Source organism: Heteronotia binoei, chromosome 21, assembly GCF_032191835.1.
Source record: "Heteronotia binoei isolate CCM8104 ecotype False Entrance Well chromosome 21, APGP_CSIRO_Hbin_v1, whole genome shotgun sequence".
NCBI classification, from domain to species: Eukaryota; Metazoa; Chordata; class Lepidosauria; order Squamata; family Gekkonidae; genus Heteronotia; species Heteronotia binoei.
Genome location: NC_083243.1, coordinates 83,287,678 through 83,305,817, shown reverse-complemented (window position 1 = coordinate 83,305,817; position 18,140 = coordinate 83,287,678). Strand labels below are relative to the sequence as shown.

Here is an 18,140-nt window from a genome sequence, read left to right as displayed (position 1 = left end):
CATAGCCTTCCAAGAAAGCCAGTTTGGTGTAGTGGGTAAGTGCTCAGACTCTTATCCGGGAGAACCGGGTTTGATTCCCCACTCCTCCACTTGCACCTGCTGGAATGGCCTTGGGTCAGCCGTAGCTCTTGTAGGAATTGTCCTTGAAAGAGCTGCTACAAGAGCTCTTCAGCCCCACCTACCTCACAGGGTGTCTGTGGTAGATAAGGTAAAGGAGATTGTGCCCACTCTGAGACTCTGAGATTCAGAGTATAGGGTGGGATATAAATCAAATTTCTTCTTTGTCTTCTTTGTATTCTCCTTCATCTTCTCCTCCTTCTCCTTTCTTCTTTCTTCTTCCTTCCTTCTTCCTTCTTCTTTCCCCTGAGCCACCGGCTCCCTAGGAAGCTGCATGGAAGTGGGTGAGTGGGGGAAATGAGAGCTTGCTTTGCCTCCCATCACGGTAGATTTCCAGCAAGCAAATTGTCTGCTTCTTGAGGGACATGAAGGCACACTCCATTAAGGGTGCTGGATACAGCCCTAGATCAGAGTAGGCATTGTAATCCAGTGACAAAACAGATTATGGCAGGAGGGGCCAGATGTTATTTGACGTCCACTACCTCATCCTAAAACCTGGTGGGATAGCTCCATTTTAGAGGTGTTTTACAGATCCTGCAGAGTCCTGGTCTGTATTGGGAACTTGTTCCACCAGGTTGGGGGGAGGGCCGAGAATGCTCTGACCTGTGGTTGAGGCTAGATGGACATCTTTTGGACTGGGATTTTTAGTAGGTGCTGGTCCAATGAGCACAAGGTCTGTTGATGCAGCTATGGGGGGAGGCGGCCCCTCAGGTTTGTTGGTCCCTGCCTACCAAGGGCCTTGGAGGTTAAAACCAACACCTTGAAACCTTTAATATTTCTTGATATAGCCTCCTAATACTCCATTCATATTTCCAAAAATCATTACATTCTCCTCTTGGAACTCTAGAATAATTTGGAAAAAAAATGTAGCCTTGCGATGATTACATTAGAACCTAGTTAAAATACTGGGTTGGAACTACATATATTTTATCTAATATTCTGTTATTCAGGATATGTTTTTATGTGGATATGTGGAGGAGTAAAAACTATTAAGTAAGTGAGATAAAACGGGTTCAAACTGCTGTTAAATTGTGATTATGAAATGTGAGCATTGTAGAACTACCTTCGATCTCTGTTTTATGCATATATGGTCTGGGGTTTTTTTTAATTGGTGAGGATTTTTTTGTATGTTTGCATTAATTCAATAAACTATAAATACTATCCAAAAAAAGATATGTTCATGTTTCTTCTTTATGTTAGTAGTTTCATGCAAACATAGGACATCTGCATTTTGGTTTTTTAACAGATTGAAAATTCTTGTACTTTTAAAAGAAGTGTTCAGTCTGTTAATATTCACCAATACTATTTTAAATTTAACAGTTTTGCCCAATGCTGCTGCCACGTCCAATTTCTCCTTTTCTGTATGTGTTTCTCCCTCTGAACTCTTGGTCACTAAGTTTTGCCTTGAATTTCTTGAGGATTTTTATTCATCTCACTTATGTGGTTCTTCTGCTTATAATTCTTCAGCCAGTTGTTTAGCTTGGTCTTCTGTTATGATTACCACTATTGCAAAGCATATTTTACAACAGTATCTTATTATTTTTTCCCTTTTATAAAATCTGTCTGAAAAAATCAAAATGTTTTCTTTTTCTTAACATACTTGTTGGTAGGTCCTGAAAGATCTGCACTTAATTTTTCTGCTATCTTAAGTGAAGCCTCTTTTGCTTCTTTAATATTGTATCTTGTGAGTAAAATGAACCAGGTAACTTATTTTTAAATGCAAATCTTGGATTACTTTGAATACCTAATCAATATTAGAAAAGTCTCTTTGGGTCTTTCAATAGTCCTGAACTAGGCCACAGAAGCTCTTTTCCAAATCTAACCTTCCAAAATCCTCTGGAATGCTTCTGAAATGCACATTATTGGATCTGCACTGTACTTCCAGGATTTAAAATCTTTGATCAGCATTCTCGGTCCAACAGTCTTGCCTTTCTAATTGTGTATCACATCTTTTTGCTTTTCTTTGATCCTTGTAATTTCTTGTGTCCTTGTAATTTAGTATTTATTTCTGGTAATCCATCTGTTAATTGTTTACGTACTTCTTAAATACTCCTCTGCATTTTTTCATCAGATTGTTGCACCTGAATTACCACTGCATGCATTTGATGTGCTATTGATTGTAATGGTTTCTCCGTCATCTCTATTGTTAGGAAATTAATAATGATAATGTTCATTTATTCAATTGTGTTTCTCTATATAAAGCATACATTCAATGAGGCAACAAGAAACCCCCCATTGCAAGCATTTTCTATGAAAGCTTTGTTCCAGTTACTAGGAGCCAAAGAGCCCCCACCTTTTGTTCCTGACATTTGAAAATTAAATATGAAGCAAAACCAACATAACACCTGGCCTATAAAACCAAACCACAAACACAAGAGCATCTGGCTTATGCTAGTTTCCTGTGACTTGTGGTTAAGCGTTTCCTCTTAAAGTTTATTAATAGCTTGCTAAACATATGTTGCCTATTGCTTCTTTATAGATTTTAGCTCTATATAATCTTAGATAAATATAAATGCTTTTTATTCGCTTTAAGGCTTGCTAAGAAACAAGGCAGAATCAATATTTAGCATGGTAAATGAATAACTAGCAGAGACGGCAAAGTATCGCTCCTCTGACCTATTAAAACTGTGTACCTATCTCTCTGCTGGCAGCAATTTCCGGCCTTTGTCTGTGGTTAAACCGTTTCCTCTTGGTCTCATAGCAACGTAGAAAGGAGAGCTGAAGATTTGTTCTAATTGCTATGAGTTAAGTTTAAAATGTATTAAGTAAAAGGCATTTTTAGAATCTTAGTAAGCTAAATCAGTATCATTTTAACAAATAGGCCATTAGGGCAAGTATTAGTTGTAGAGTTATATCAGGTTTAGAACTTTGAATTTAATAAAATAAAACAAAGGGAAAATGATGCTGTAGGATGTTTACCTTATATGGTTGTAGGATGTTTGTATTTGATATGGTCATAACCTGAGCCAGCGGACGTGGAAGCTAGACTGTGAACTCTGATTGGCTGTTTGCCACAGAGGGAGGCAGGGATTTATGACGTCGGGGATCTATATATGCTCAGGTTTGACCATGAGTTAGCCAGAGGGAGACAGCCTTGTACCATGGTCTTCCTCTCCTCTTCTGCAGAAGTGAAAATAAAGCTGTTTCTCTGAACAACAAAGCCTACCGCCTGGTGATTGTTCTCTCGGGTGGGGCATTGCCCCAAAAACCGGTTGACACTATGATGCCTTGATCTTCATCTTCCTCTTTTTTCTTATCTCTTTGACATATTCCAGATGCCATTCTTCTTTTTGCTCTTCTCTCTTTGAAAATATTATACAGTTTTTCTGTATACTATTTCTATATGCTGTTATCTCTGTAAATAAATATTACCATAGATATAAAGCTGTTAGAATGGACAAAATTTAGCATACATCAGTTTTCTTATATATGTTATCTTAAATCCTTATATAGAATCTATTTATAACAGATAGTAAACAATCTAGATAAGGAGCAAAAAGGGAGATAGCTAAACTCGTAATATTCAGTATACAGCCAACAGTTCAATTTTACATTCTCCAGTATAACTTGGATTGGGTAAGAAAGGGTGAAGGAAAGAGGGAAAGAAAAGAGAGAGAGAAAATAAGAGAAAAAAGAGAAAAATTCCTTAAAAGCTTTTAAAGGTCTATATTACTGTATTTCATTGTTATAGCTTTTCACTTCATCAAATAATCAGAAATAATTTGGAAAGAACTTCTCCAGTATTTTCATTTCATTTCCCTGCAGAACACATTCCTAGAAGGATACCATTATCAATGGTATCAAAAGTCGATGGGTGGACCACGAGAATTAACAGGGTTGAGTTCCCCCATTCCCTTCTCAGTTAATGTCATCCACTAGATTGACCAAGGCTAATAAAAGTAATGCTAAAGGAATATGCCTAGACAGTTTCTTAATTGCCTAATAAAATAAGAATATATTATACAATTTTGGTGTTTTAAAAATAAAAATACATTCTTGTTGGTGTTAAAGTACTGATGAAAAACGAAAACAAAAAACCTGGATGTTGTCTGCTGGGCAAAAGGAAAAAAAGAGGGGCAAATAATAAATGGTTGTCTGGGTATAGATATCCTGGTAGAATGTAATCTGGTTAATTAGACAATGATTTCAAACTTTTCAAGGAATGATGAGCGAGGTATATGTGTCTGTTTCTTCTGTACAGAAATTCAAATTAAAATACTTTATTTTGCAGGAATAGTATAGTGGGCTAAAGAGGCTATCATTCTTAGAGAGCCAGTTTAGCATAGTGGTTAAAAGCAGTGGACTCTAATCTGGAGAACTGGGTTTGATTCCCAACTCCTCCACATGAAGCTAGCTAGTTGACCTTGGGTCTGTCACAGTTTTTTCAGAACTCTCTCAGCTCCCCCTGCATCACAGACAGTGTTCCCTCTAAGTTAGTTCCCTCTGAGTTAGTATGAACCAGCTCACAGGTTTTGTTAGCCTCTGACTCATACTTTTTTGTCTTAACTCAGGAAGGATGGCCCCAGAGCAAACTAATTTATGCAACAGCCAAATTGCTCACTCACAACTTTAATGCCAGTAGCTCATGAAGTGGATTTTTTGCTTAGTAGACTCCACAGTGTAGAGGGAGCATTGCTCACAGGGTGTTTGTTGTGGGAAAAGGAAGGGAAAGTGACTGTAAGCTGCTCCACGACTCCTTTGGATAATGAAGTGCAGGGTATAAAACCAGCTCTTCTTCTTAGTAGAAGAGCCCAAAGTTGAGGGCCCATGTTATTCTGATACATATGTCATACTTTTTTAATATTGAAAATGTTTTATTTTATTCCCCTGCATATGCTTATAGCCCCGGGCTGTTGCTGGTTTTAGAGGAACAGTGCGGTATGCATCGATCAATGCTCACAGGAACAGAGTGAGTATGAGTACTTCAAGTAACTTGTACTTAGGTAGTGAAGTGATTGATACTATTGATAAAGTTGTCCTTATAAGAACTCCCTGCTTTCCCTTTGTTTTTCTGTAATTGATTTTTACTTTGGAAATAGAGTGTCATGAAGGAAATTATTTTAATCAGAGTTATAGAACTAGTACAACAGTTGATAGTTATTGCGTTATTTTTAATCTCACCAGATGTTTACACTGGAAAATATGAATAACTGAATGGTATAGGCTGCTCTGGGTACTTTGCTATAAGGTTGGGGGTATAAAATACTGTCTCATGATTGTGCTGCAGAATCCTCTGTTTATCCTGGAGTATTGTAAATGAACTGTTAGCCTGCTAAATTTGTGAAATGCAAGTTGTAAATATATTTCAGTAAATGGAAACTAATAATGGATAGGTTCCAGGGTATTAACATGGGACCTTAGAGAGATAAGAACTTTTGTATTAGGAGATGGTTAAATTACTAGTAAGAGACATTGGGAGAGCATGCAGGGTATGGGAAGGACACACAAAAAATCCTTCCCAAGAGAGGATGGTACAAACTAGTGTGCAGTTTGATGTGTTGTGGTACAAGAAAATAAGAACAAGTGGGCAGGATCACATTGTTTTTGGCTACTTCAAGCTTTGAGGATGCTGGATTTGAATTAAACTTAGTTGTTTCTGTATCTTTGAGATCTTACAGTGCTCTTTGTAGTAATAGATTAACTGGGAAAGGAAAAGTATGGTATCAAGGAGAAATTTCTCATTGCAGTTATCGAATATGTACGTTATCTTTTCTTCTGTTCTGCATCTGTCAGGCATTAGAAAATGGAGAACACTTTGGTTCTTCACATGGGGACTATGCAGTCACAGGCCAACCATGGAGAAAGAGCTTCCAAGCTTAGTAGAACTTTCCAGAGCCTGAGAGTGCTCCCCTCCACACTGTCTCCAGTAACTCCTTTCCCACCAAAAGGGCCATGTGATGGAGGTGAGGGGAGCACTCTCCCCTCAGTTCTCTCTTGCCATGGTAAAGAGAAGAAGAGCTTGTCCAAGCTATTTTTTCCTTCAGACTTTTGTGGCACCTGGAGATCACTTCATTGATCATAAAATATGATGGTTTTATTTAAGAAGTGTGAGGAACATGGAGCCAAAATGGCTCAAAACAATGACCATAAGTTGAACACATGAACTATGAAGCTGCCTTCTACTGAATCAGACCCTTGGTCCATCAAAGTCAGTATTGTCTACTCAGACTGGCAGTGGCTCTCCAGGGTCTCAAGCTGAGGTTTTTCACACCTACTTGCCTGGACCCTTTTTAGTTGGAGATGCCGGGAATTGAACTTGGGACCTTATGCTTACCAAGCAGATGCTCTACGACTGAGCCACCGTCCCTCCCCTGAGTTGTGTTTACTCTGCTGGGTGAAGGTCATAATATGGCTTCATGCCCAGCATGTTGCCATCATACCAAAAGCCCGTGAGGGGAGAGCTGCCAGGCTTAAAACAGCGTTGTGGAAAAAGAAGAGAGCTGGTTTTATACCCCACCCTTCACTGCTTGAAGGAGTCTTGGAGCAACTAACAGTCGGCTTCCCTTCCTCTCTCCACAACAGACACTCTGTGAGATAGGTGTGGCTGAGAAAGGCTCTGAGAGAGTTGTGACTAACCCATAGTCACCCAGTCACCGAAAGCCTCAGAAAAACAAGCTGAAAAACTGGCTTACTTTGAGAAACAGCTGTGAGTCCTGTTTGTGGCCTCGGTTCTGATGCCTTTGATATTGGACCCAACAGATAAATCGGCACAGACATGTAGGGGTCAGTGCCAGACTTTTTGGCGCCCTAGGTGAGGCTACCTACTTGAGCCCCCGCTCCCAACCAATCAAATCACAGAAGCAAGACATTTGCAAACAGTGTCATCCAGGAGGTCATGGTCTCATCCCATAGGCCTTCCATTTGGAGATCTTATTCTTCCATTTGGAAATCTTTCTTATTTAGGTAGGAAAAATCCGATGCATAGTTACAGGATAGGAGAGACTTGTCTGGGCAGTAGTATTTGTGAAAAGGATCTAGGGGTCTTAGTGGACCATATGCTGTTAGCTGCCCTGAGCCTGTTTGCAGGGAGGGCGGGATACAAATAGAAATAAATAAATTTTGGGCTGTATTAACAGAAGTATAGTGTCCAGATCACATGAAGTGATGTTATAACTTTATTTTGCTCTGGTAGGACCTTACCTGGAGTATTGTGTTCAGTTTTGGGCACCACATTTTAAGAAGGATATAGACAAGCTTGAACCGGTCCAGAGGAGGGCGACAAAGATGGTCTGGAGAAGGGTCTGGAGACCAAGTCCTATGCAGGGCCGAATCCAGGGGGGGCAGAGGTGCTGCAGGAGGGGGGCGCCGATTTGGGCGCCCTCCCCCAGGGTGGGCTGGAGCAGGGAGAAGGATATGCAGATTTTGCCACCTCGGTGAAAGGTGGAGAGACGGCAGAAGCAGCCCTGTGGCTCCCAGTTTGGTGTAGTGGTTAAGTGTGTGGACTCTTATCTGGGAGAACTGGGTTAGATTCCCCACTCCCCCACTTACAGCTGCTGGAATGGCCTTGGGTTAGCCATAGCTATCACAGGAGTTGTCCTTGAAAGGGCAGCTGCTGTGAGAGCCCTCTCAGCCCCACCCACCTCACAGGGTGTCTGTTGTGGGGGGAGAAGATATAGGAGATTGTAAGCTGTTCTGAGTCTCTGATTCAGAGAGAAGGGTAGGGTATAAATCTGCAGTCTTCTTCTTCCCCCCTTTAAATACCTCCCCAGAGTGTATAAATGGGGGGGAGAGGCAGATCACTTGCCTTTGCTGTCTCCCTGCAAGGCTGGGAAGTGGCAAAGACAAGCCCCACAAGGTGGGGAGATAGCAAAGGCAGCCCCCGGGCTTCCCTCCCCATGTAAACATCCCATCGGGGTGTTTACATGGGGAGGGGGAGGCAGATTGCTTGCCTTTGCAAGGCAGGGAGACAACCCCAGTTCTCTCCCCATTTAAGCACCCTGACAGGGAGGGGGAGGCAGATAACGAGGTGGGGAGACAGCAAAAACAACCCCTGGCTTCCCTCCCCAATGGGGGTGCTTAAATGGGGGGGAGGCAGACCATCTGCCTCCTATTTTTTGAGTGGGGGCACCATTTTTTTGTTTTGCCTCCACTCAAAAAATATGTAGATCCGGCCCTGGTCCTGTGAAGAAAGGATGGAAGAGCTGGCAAGGCTGGATTAACAATTTGGCCAATGGGGCCCCATGCCTTTAGGGGCCCTGGGCTGGCTTTCCCCCCCTGTAACCCCGCCTGCTTGCAGCCCTCCCAGCCTGCATGCACAGCCAGTAACTGAGCCGCTCTTTGCCTGGTGCGGCTGCTGCTGGTATTGTCGCCAAGTTTGCTTCTCTTTACCTCTCCCCCACAGCTTTCTCAAAGGGGCTTTTGAGAAAGGCTTCAGCAGGGGCTGCAGGTGGTAGGGCAGGTGCTCCAACTGAGGGCCATAAGCTGTGATCCACCCTTTGCCAAATTCCACACAGTTTGGTTGTTACACCCAGTTTGGCCTTCCTACTGAAGGTAGTTTTTCATTTTCATATCAATCAAGACATCACCCTTCCAGTGTTTTTCCCTCCCCAACAGACGCTACATGCATTAGATGTTAGGAGAGCACTGTTTTTTTATTTGAGGCTTTCAACAGACTTCAGAAAAGATAGGAACTTATTCATTTGCTTTAAAGGTGCAAATAACAGTAAGGTAGCATCCACACAGTATCTATCAAGATGGGTGGTGTTAACAATAAAAATAGCCTACAAAGAGGCAGGCATATCTTGTCTCTTTGCGTTGAGTACACAAGAGCACAAGTTTCCTCTTCAGTGTTCCTGTCCAGGCTTCCCTTAGATGACATTTGCAAGACAGCCATCTGGTTAGCGCCCTCAACATTACTCCATGGACATGGACCCTTGGAGAGAGGCAGCTGTTGGGAAAACAGTCCTACAATTGATACTCTACTGATCAGCTCACATCAGCTTCCTTGGTAAGTGAGCTTGCTATCTCCCATGCAGACTGCACAGAAGCCATGATTATGAAAACAGAGTTGCACTTACCTGTAACTGCTGCTCATCAAGTGGTTTTCTGTTCAGGTTTACATCCCTACTTCCTGTTTGCGCTGGAGGGTGCTCTGTCATTATCTACTTGCAACTGCTTATAAAGGGTTGACCTTGCCACTAGGCAAACTAGGTGATTGCCTAGGGCACTGGCCTTCTGGGAGTGCCAAACTGGGTCCCCCCCATGTGACTTAATGACATTATCAGTGGAGGAGGGGCACCAAAAGTTAGCCTTGCCTAGAGTGCCAGACAGTCTAGGGCAGGCCCTGCTCCTTATGGCAGTGAAAAGGAAACTGATAGGAGAGTGCTCACCCTGCCTTCATCACATGACCCTTTGGATGGGGAAGGAATTACTGGAGACAGAAGGGAGAGAGAACACTTTGGGCTTGGAAAAGTTTTAGGAAGTTGGAAGCTCTTTCTTGGTGGCTGGCCTGCAACTGCTCAGTCCCCATGTGTACCTGCACAGATGACCACTCAATAGTTACAGTAAGCACAACCCTGTTTTGCTCTTTTGAACAAAAGTATTGACCATTTGCACATAGGGTACCTACACAAGGTGCAATGCTATTGGTAAGTAATTTTTTGCCCTGCTTTCCTACAGCATTGTGGTTCATTTTTACACCTTTTGAGGTCTCCCTGGCTTTTCTCCAATCTTTCTGAAACATGCTTTACAGTGAAATTAACAGTCTGGATGACTGCTATGTGGATGGAAAGTTCAGTTTCTCCTGCTCATATGACAGTTATTTTCCCTGATCCCCACGGTGGCTTTTGTCTTTTTTAAAATTGGCAAAATAACATTCATAGTTTGTCAGTTTCTTCAATCACGAAAACTATTGGCAGACCCATAGCTACAGTAGGGCATCTTGGGGCCCAACCCGTAACTTTAAAGACATGCCCCATAAATTTCTGTAGTAACAAATCAAGAAAAAAGAGGAGGAGGAGGAGGAGAGGAAGAAAGAAGAAGAACTTATGAACATATGAAGCTTCCTTGTACTGAATTAGACCCTAGGTCTATCAAAGTCAGTATTGTCTACTCAGACTGGCAGCGGCTCTTCAGGATTTCAAGCTGAGGTTTTTCATATCTGTTTGCCTGGACCCTTTTTAGTTGGAGATGCCAGGGATTGAACCTGGGACCTTCTGCTTACCAAGCCGATGCTCTACCACTGAGCCACCGTCCCTCTCAATTTCTTCCTTCCAAGAAGAAGAAATTAGATTTATATTCTGCCCTCATCTCAGAGCAGCTCACAATCTCCTTTACCATCATCCCTATAACAGACACCCTGTGAGGTGGGTGGGGCTGAGAGAGCTCTCACAGAAGCTGTCCTTTCAAGGATAATTCTATGAGAGCTGACCCAAAGCCATTCCAGCAGCTGCAAGTGGAAGAGTGGGGAATCAAACCCGGTTCTCCCAGTTAAGAGTCTGAACACTTAACCACTACACCAAACTGGCTTTAAAAAAAAAAAGAATTACCCCAGCAGCTGGCTACCCTACAGACTGACTTGGCTGGGTGGCAATGGCCTCACTGCATCTGAACCAGCCTAACCATGTGACCCGGCTGCTGCTGTTATATGATCTAGTGTCATGTGACCTGGGCTGGCTGGACTGGCACAGGTGCAGTGAAGCCACCATTGCCCAGCCGAGTCAGTCTGTGGGGCAGCCAGCTGCTGGCTGCACTTAAGGCTCATTGTTGAGGCAGCACTGGAGTAATTCTTAAGAAAATGGGTTTCCTAGCCCAGGCAAGTCAGCTGAGCCAGTACAACTGCTGGCTGTGCTGAGGGCTCTCCGGAGTATATTTCTTTTTAAAAAAAATTATTTTCAATTTTGTGACATTACACCCCACCAGTTCCTTGAGCGCCCCCCCCCCTTCACTGAAAATCTCCTGACTATGGGTCTGACTATAGGTTACCACATTCCAGCCTCAGCTGCAGTCTTCCTGCTGCCATTTTGTGTGAGTGAGTGCAGTACATGCTTGTCACTGGCATATTGTGTAATCAAAAAAGCTCCAGCTGTATTTTTTTTTAAAGCACATTGATGTTACCTCTCTTCCCTAGTACCTAGCTTGAAACAAACCCAAAGTAAATGATCAGAGTCAGGTGGATTTTAATCACCTCTTCTTGGCCTCCCAGCCTACTTTATATTTATTTCTAACAATATCAGTATTGATATACCATTATAAAAACAGATGCAACAGGTTCTCTGAATTGCATGTATTTTTAAAGAATTACCGGTAAGTGTCTAGCTCCTTTCTTTGAAGAGATATAAGGAGAAAGATGTAACTCTGCAATGGAAGGAGTTAGAGGCTTACTTTGTTTTAAAAATTCAGTATTCAGAGAACTTGTACACATATTTTTATAATGGTATATCAATATAACAGTATTTAGTTGCTGATTTAACCCCCCCCCCCCCCCGACTAAGCAGCAATGGCCCAGGGAAGGAGGGATGGCTGCTGTTGGGGAACTGGAGCAGGAAACTGCCATGTGGAAACTCTGACCCTACACTGTATCTGTAGCCACACCATTAACTTGATACTAGTTTTTTAATGATCTAGATCTCCTTTTTCATTATTAGAATACGTATACCATGTTTTGTGATCCTTATTTAATCTCAGCCTTTAAAATTTAAGATCTTCACTGTAATAGTAAAATTCTGGATTTCATTGTGTATGGCACATTAAGATAACATATTTTTCCTCTACAAAACTTGCTACCTATACAACATTCAGTCTGCTTTTTCCCTACAGGAAATGGGGCGTCATGATGACCTGTGGTCCTTGTTTTACATGTTGGTGGAATTTGTGGTTGGACAACTTCCCTGGAGAAAAATTAAAGACAAGGTCTAATTAGAACTAGTACAAATTGAGATGAACTGAGGAGAATGTATTTGAATGCATGAAAATTCGTTGTGAGAATCATTTAGTTCAGAGCATGTTAAGTCAAATCTGTTATATTAAAATACTATTTTTATTTTTAAACAAGTCTCTTACATGGTACAGAACTTCATTTAGCTTGGCTAACATTAATAATCCATTGTTCAAGATTGTTGTGTGTGTGTGTGTGCAGAATTTCATATCTTCACCATATGTTTTGAAATTGTTGTTAGATAAAATTAATTTAGATATGGGTCTGTACTATTTGGGAGAAACTTAAGTGTTATCTCAAATGGCTTTTTCACAGATGTTCAGACAGGGAGGTGTAACTGAGATCATTTGTTTCATTTAACTAATGTGTTTGCTTGCTTGAGCAAAGATGGGCCATATTAAAACTTGTTACCGAACTTGTTGGACCCTAGAAATCTGATCAGCTAAATGTGGAACTTATCTCCAGTGGCTCTTCTTCTGTTTGAGCTGCATTGGAGGAAGGTTCCACATGTAGTGAGTATAACTGTAGGATTTAAACCTAAAGGCACTGATTTTCAGGGGTATTTCCTGCATTCCACTTTTTTCAGGAGTCCCTTCCAACCCATAGAAGGCTGGAACCTAGGAAAGTGGAAACTGCTTAGACCAGGGGTGTCAAACTAATTTGTTATGTGGGCCAGATCTGACATAAATGGAACTTTGTAGGGCTGGGCCATGTGTGTCATAAAATGTAATGCCAGGTAGCAGAAACTTTATAAAGGACACAGACAAACACAATTAAAGATAATTTTTACTCAAAATACAAACATGCTTTAAACTCTTGCAATATTTTGTTTAAAATGGAAAGATGAGGGACTAGTGGGATTTGGTAATGCAGTTTTTAAAATAAGACATCAAGTAAAAGCACAAGGATCACAGCAGAATTAAAAATATAAAATGCTCTGAGCCTGGGAAAACATGAAATGCCTGGGCATCACAAGATGCCACCCTCTGGGTCTACTCAGATTGGCAATGACTCTCCAGTGTAATATGCCCCTTTGGCTGTGGGTTCTCAGGTTAAAGTACTCACTAGGCACCAGTTCTCAGATCCATTCAGCAGAGAAAAGCTGGCTCAAAGCATCAACCCTGTATTTGAAAAGACACAACTCAGGAAGCATGAACTTTATCTGGCCCTAAGAAAGCTGAAAAGTGAAACTGAGCTCTGTTCCATTGAAACACATTGCAGCACAGACAAAATTGCAAGGAAAATATGGAATGGATTTTCCATTAAGGTCTCTGCGCCCAGAAAGACTATCTATCTGGACTCAGAAACCTTATTAATGGAAAACCCGCTGCATTTTCTTTGTAGCTTTGCTTCCTGCTGCAGCTGGCAAAGATAAGGCAGAAAGAGCAGGTAACTTTTGCAGTCTCGTAGCTTCAAAGGGTGAGAACAGAAGGAGGAGGAGGAGAAAAGAACCCCAAGGGCCTAATTAAAGCCCTGGGTGGGCCAGTTCTGGCCCTTAGGCCAGACGTTTGACACCCCTGGCTTAGACTAATAGCCAATGCAGGTCAGGTGCCTGCCCGGAGGAGTAGAAGCAATAGGGGAAATTGTACTCTTGCCTCTTATGTTAGTGCAGCTGGAGCTTGCAGAAGAGGAGTAGTTTCCCAGATGGGTGTTAGTCCACATAGGTCCTATAGCACTGGGATGTGGATTTTCTGGGGCTGGAAGGAACTGCTGTGGGAAAGGATTCAGGAAAAAACCTTCAATACTTACGTTAACAGATCCTGAGATCCAAACCATTGCATAAAGGAATTCTAAAATCAGAATTAAGAGATGTACTTTATGAGAGAATGAGATTACTTTATGATCTGTAGTAGTGTGTTTATTATGGAAAAGGAAAGTTTAGTAATTGTTGCTCCCTCTTGCTTATAGGAGCAAGTAGGCTCAATAAAAGAAAGGTATGACCACCGGCTGATGCTGAAGCACCTTCCTCAAGAATTTAACATGTTTCTAGATCACATTTCTGTTTTAGATTATTTTACCAAACCTGATTATCAGGTAAGATTTTATTTTGAATAATAATATATTGTAAATAATCTGTCCTTATACTTTGTTTTGCTGAATGTAGAGGGCCTCCTTCTTCTAAACCAGGGGTGGGGAACAGTGGCTCTCCAGATGTTTTTTGCCTACAACTCCCATAAACCCCAACCATTGGCCATGCTGGCTGGGGCTGATGGGAGTTGTAGGCAAAAAACATCTGGAGAGCCACTGTTCCCCACCCCTAATTCAACAGGTTTATACCAGTTATTCTGGTATTTTTGGCAGGGCTCATATTATTCAGCTGAATATAATTCCTCTTTAAGTGGCAGGAATGGAAAATAGATTCTGGTGTAGCCTCTTAAGTACATAGTGTAATTAGTATTTTCTGCACCCCTCCTATTAGATTAATAATTCCCTTTTCAGATATTACTTTAATAGTTTGAAACTGGAAGTATGAAACACTTCTTTCAGTCCTGCAGCTTGCAGAAATATAGCCTATTCACCCATGGTTTGTAGAACCCTTTTACTATTTCAGCACTTCTTGTAAATATTTAACTTTACATTCATATATCTCTGCCGGCCAATAATAAAAGTTAATTAGTTCATGCTCATTATCATTGTACCCTAGTTCTGTTCCGTCAGATCATATCTGAACTAGGGCTGTCAAAAACAACAAAATTCGGTAATATCTGGATTCAGAAATATTCGGAAATACATTTTTCGATATTCCAGATATTACCGAATAGTAGTATTTGGATATATCCAAATATACAGAGATATTCGGTTATATACAGTATTCGGCTCTCATTATACCCTATGGGCCATTGAAGTCAATGGCAACATAGGGCATAATCAAAAGCTGCTGGGGGACAGGGGGTTTGAGGGAGAGCCCCAAAAACTGCAGGGAACCTGCAGGGGACTCTCCACTACAAAACCCCCAAGTCCCAAAAAGATTGGGCCAGGGGGTGTCTGTTTGTGGGTTCCCCAAAAGGCCCATTGCTACCAATGCTGGGGAAAGCCCAATTAATCACTTCCTCCACTCTAATTGCTGTGGGGAAAATGGCTCTGGCCAGAACGGGGTTTGAGGGAGAGCCCCCAAAACTGCACGGCAGCTTCAGGGGATTCCCCCACACGCAACCCCCATGGCCCAAAAAGACTGCACCCATCTGTGGGCACCCTAAAAGGAACTCTGTTTGCAATGGTGAGGAAAAAACAATTAGCCACTTCCCCCACTGTAATTATCATGGGAAAAGAGGCTCTGGGGAGCAGGGGGTTTGGGCAGAGCCCCCAAAACTGCTGTGCAGCTTCAGGGCACTGTCCCACACAAAACCCACAAGAACACACAATCTACAGATGTCAGCTCTCCAGCCCTGCCCCAAACAATGTGGTGAGAGCTGGCCAAGCACACCAACCATGCTGGTTCTGGGTCTCTCACCCAGATGTCAGCTTCCCTGCCACAGAATGCACAATCTACAGATGCCAGCTCTCCAGCCCTGCCCCAAACAACACAACTTTCAAACAACAGAAGCAGTGGACCACACCTAGCTCCACATCTGTATAAGACACAAAGCAAGAGGCATTTAGACTTACCTTGAGCAATGGATGGTTGGCTGGTCTAGGCTCAGGGTGCACCACGAGGAGGCGAGCCAGAGTTGCACCCCAAATGAGAGAGATGTCTGGGCGGGCCTCAGAGAGTGAGAGGGAGGGAACCATTCCCTCTCTTTCAGCAGCAACACATACCAGTCATCACTGTCCCATTAGGGGAACTTTAGCCAAGGTGTGGCTGCCCCTCTATCTTTCACCTCCAATGAAGAAGAAACAGAAGGAAGGGAAGAAATGGAAGAGAAGAAAACAAAGAAGATATTGGATTTCCCTCCTGCCCTTCACACTGAGTCTCAGAGCACCTTACAACAAGTCACACAGTCTCCCTTATCTCTTCCCCACCCCCCACAGCAGACACCCTGGGTTGGCCTGAGAGAGCTCTCACAGAAGCCACACTTTCAAAGAAAACTCTGAGAGCCATGGCTGACCCAAGGCCACTCTAGCAGCTGCTCTGCAAGCAGAGGAGTGAGGAATCACACCAGGTCCAAAAAAGATAACAGTCCATACACTTAACCATTGCAGCCAGGAAACCCACAAATGTGGTATCTGACTGGAGCTGCTGGTTTTTCTTAACCCTTTCAAAAATTCTATTGGCTATGATGAGTTAGGGATTGGGAAAATTTTCTTTTACTGGTCTGCTGGCTTCATGCAGATTCCTTCTGAGTCAGGCAGGCAGCATGATGGGAGAAATATTGGGACTGGGCCATTTTCCCGCCAATCAATTGACCAATTACTGGGCTCTAGGCTGGGGCTCTTTCTGGGCTCTCTCTAATTTTAATTTAGGGAGGAGCGTTTCCCTGACTTCTCAGACCAGGCTGAGAGAGGATGCAGGCACAACCAGGTGCTCACTTCATACACCCTCAGAGTCCGTGTCTGGGCAGCCAAACAGTGGCATGTTGACCTTCAAGAAGACCAGCATTGCCACTGTGTTGGGATTGAGGCTTGCGCGATGCAGGCTGACAATGTTGCCCACATGGGAAAAAACACGCTGTCAACACTCATCGGTGGGCACGAGAGGAATGCCTGGGCCACTGCAGAGAGGTCCAGCCAGACCATCTCCTTCAAGACCCAGTAGTCCAATGAACAAGTGTGCTGTGGCTCGCGGGACTCCTCGTGGTACACCCTTACCTGCGCAGCACCCGTATCCGCTCTCACGGGCCCAACGCTCCTGGAGGGGCCAGCAATCCACCCATAGAGTGTCATCTCTGCAGTCTTCATGGTGGGAGCCTTGTGGGAAATGCCACTTAGCGAGGGAGGTGGGGGATGAGCAGCAGCTGCAAAAGCAGAGGAGCTGTTTTCACCCCTCACTTCCTAGCTCCTGCCGACCTTGCCCTCTTGGCCTGCCTCTGCTTCACCTCCTGGGAGAGCTTGTCTTGCCATCAATTGAGCTCGCCGACCCGTTCAGCGACCTTGCCCTTACTGTGCAGGTCACACATGCCCGCCAGCATGTAGACCTTCTGCTTCATGATTGCTCCAAACGTTGCTCAAGCCTGCTTTGCAGACGTCTCACAAGCATGCACACCGCTGGAAGGAAGTCTGCATGGTCTTCGCATCATACCAGAAACTGGGCCAGTATCTCATGGGCCATGTGGACCATGGGAACGACCATTGCAGTGCTCGCTGTGTCAGATGAGAACATCTCCATGAAGGTCTTTAAGGGCTCAAGAACCTCCACAGTCTGAGAGATGGTCAACCGGTCCTCATGGTTGAGCCGGCTCTCCTCTGATATGACCTCGCTCTCATCGATCAGAGCATCCAGGGCTGTTCTCAGCTCCACTAAACGCTCCAGCATGGCACAGGTGGAATTCCAGCAAGTGCTTAAGTCCCCCATCAGGTGGTGATCTGGCAAGCCAATCAGCACCTGTTTCTCCTCCAGCAAATGAACGTTGGTATTGCTGTTAGAGAAGTGACTCATGATGTGTCAGCATTTCTGGAACAGAAGCCGACATTCATGGGTCGCCGCAATGTGATCAGTATCCTTTCAGGATGACTGACCCAAGGCGTCTGTCACTATGTTGTGGTTCAGGTGGGCTGCGCAGGGAATGTGTGTAATGCCCATACGCTCGGTTATTGTGATCATGTTCGTGCCACCATCTGTCACCATGTAGTCTATGGTGACCCCACTGCCTACCCAATCCTCTATCGACCTAGTAATGACGGCACTGATGTTGCCCCCATGTGCGGCCTGTCAATTGGTTCAGCGTGCAGCAAGGCCTTGCGATAGCTGGCCTAGGGACCCTGACCCTGCCTTTCACTTCCACCACCCCCACCCACCTCCTTGGCTTGCCACCAGTGTGCAGTCAGGGACAGATACCCTTCATGCGAACTGTGGGGAGTCCGCAGATCTGAGGTGAAGTGAACAGTTGCCCCGGCAGCATGGGACAAATGCTCCCTCACCACAGACCTCATTGCCCTGAAAAGTTTTGTCACAATCCTGCTGCTCATCATGGTGTGGCAAGGAACCTTGTACCAGGGGGCAAGTGAATGGAGCATCCCCCGCAAGCCATTACTCTCCACTAAGGAGAAGGGA

At 43.6% G+C, this 18,140-nt stretch overlaps 1 protein-coding gene across 2 annotated transcripts in view; it reads left to right on the top strand.

The window, feature by feature from the left end:
* The window catches only part of TTBK2 (tau tubulin kinase 2), a 156,198-nt gene that overhangs the window by 84,966 nt on the left and 53,092 nt on the right, over positions 1–18,140 (top strand). For both annotated transcript variants that reach the window (XM_060261419.1, XM_060261418.1), the window contains exons 7-9: positions 4,961–5,026; positions 11,875–11,967; positions 13,901–14,026. In XM_060261419.1, the coding sequence (XP_060117402.1) occupies positions 4,961–5,026; positions 11,875–11,967; positions 13,901–14,026 (285 nt within the window). The remainder of the gene's footprint in view (positions 1–4,960; positions 5,027–11,874; positions 11,968–13,900; positions 14,027–18,140) is intronic.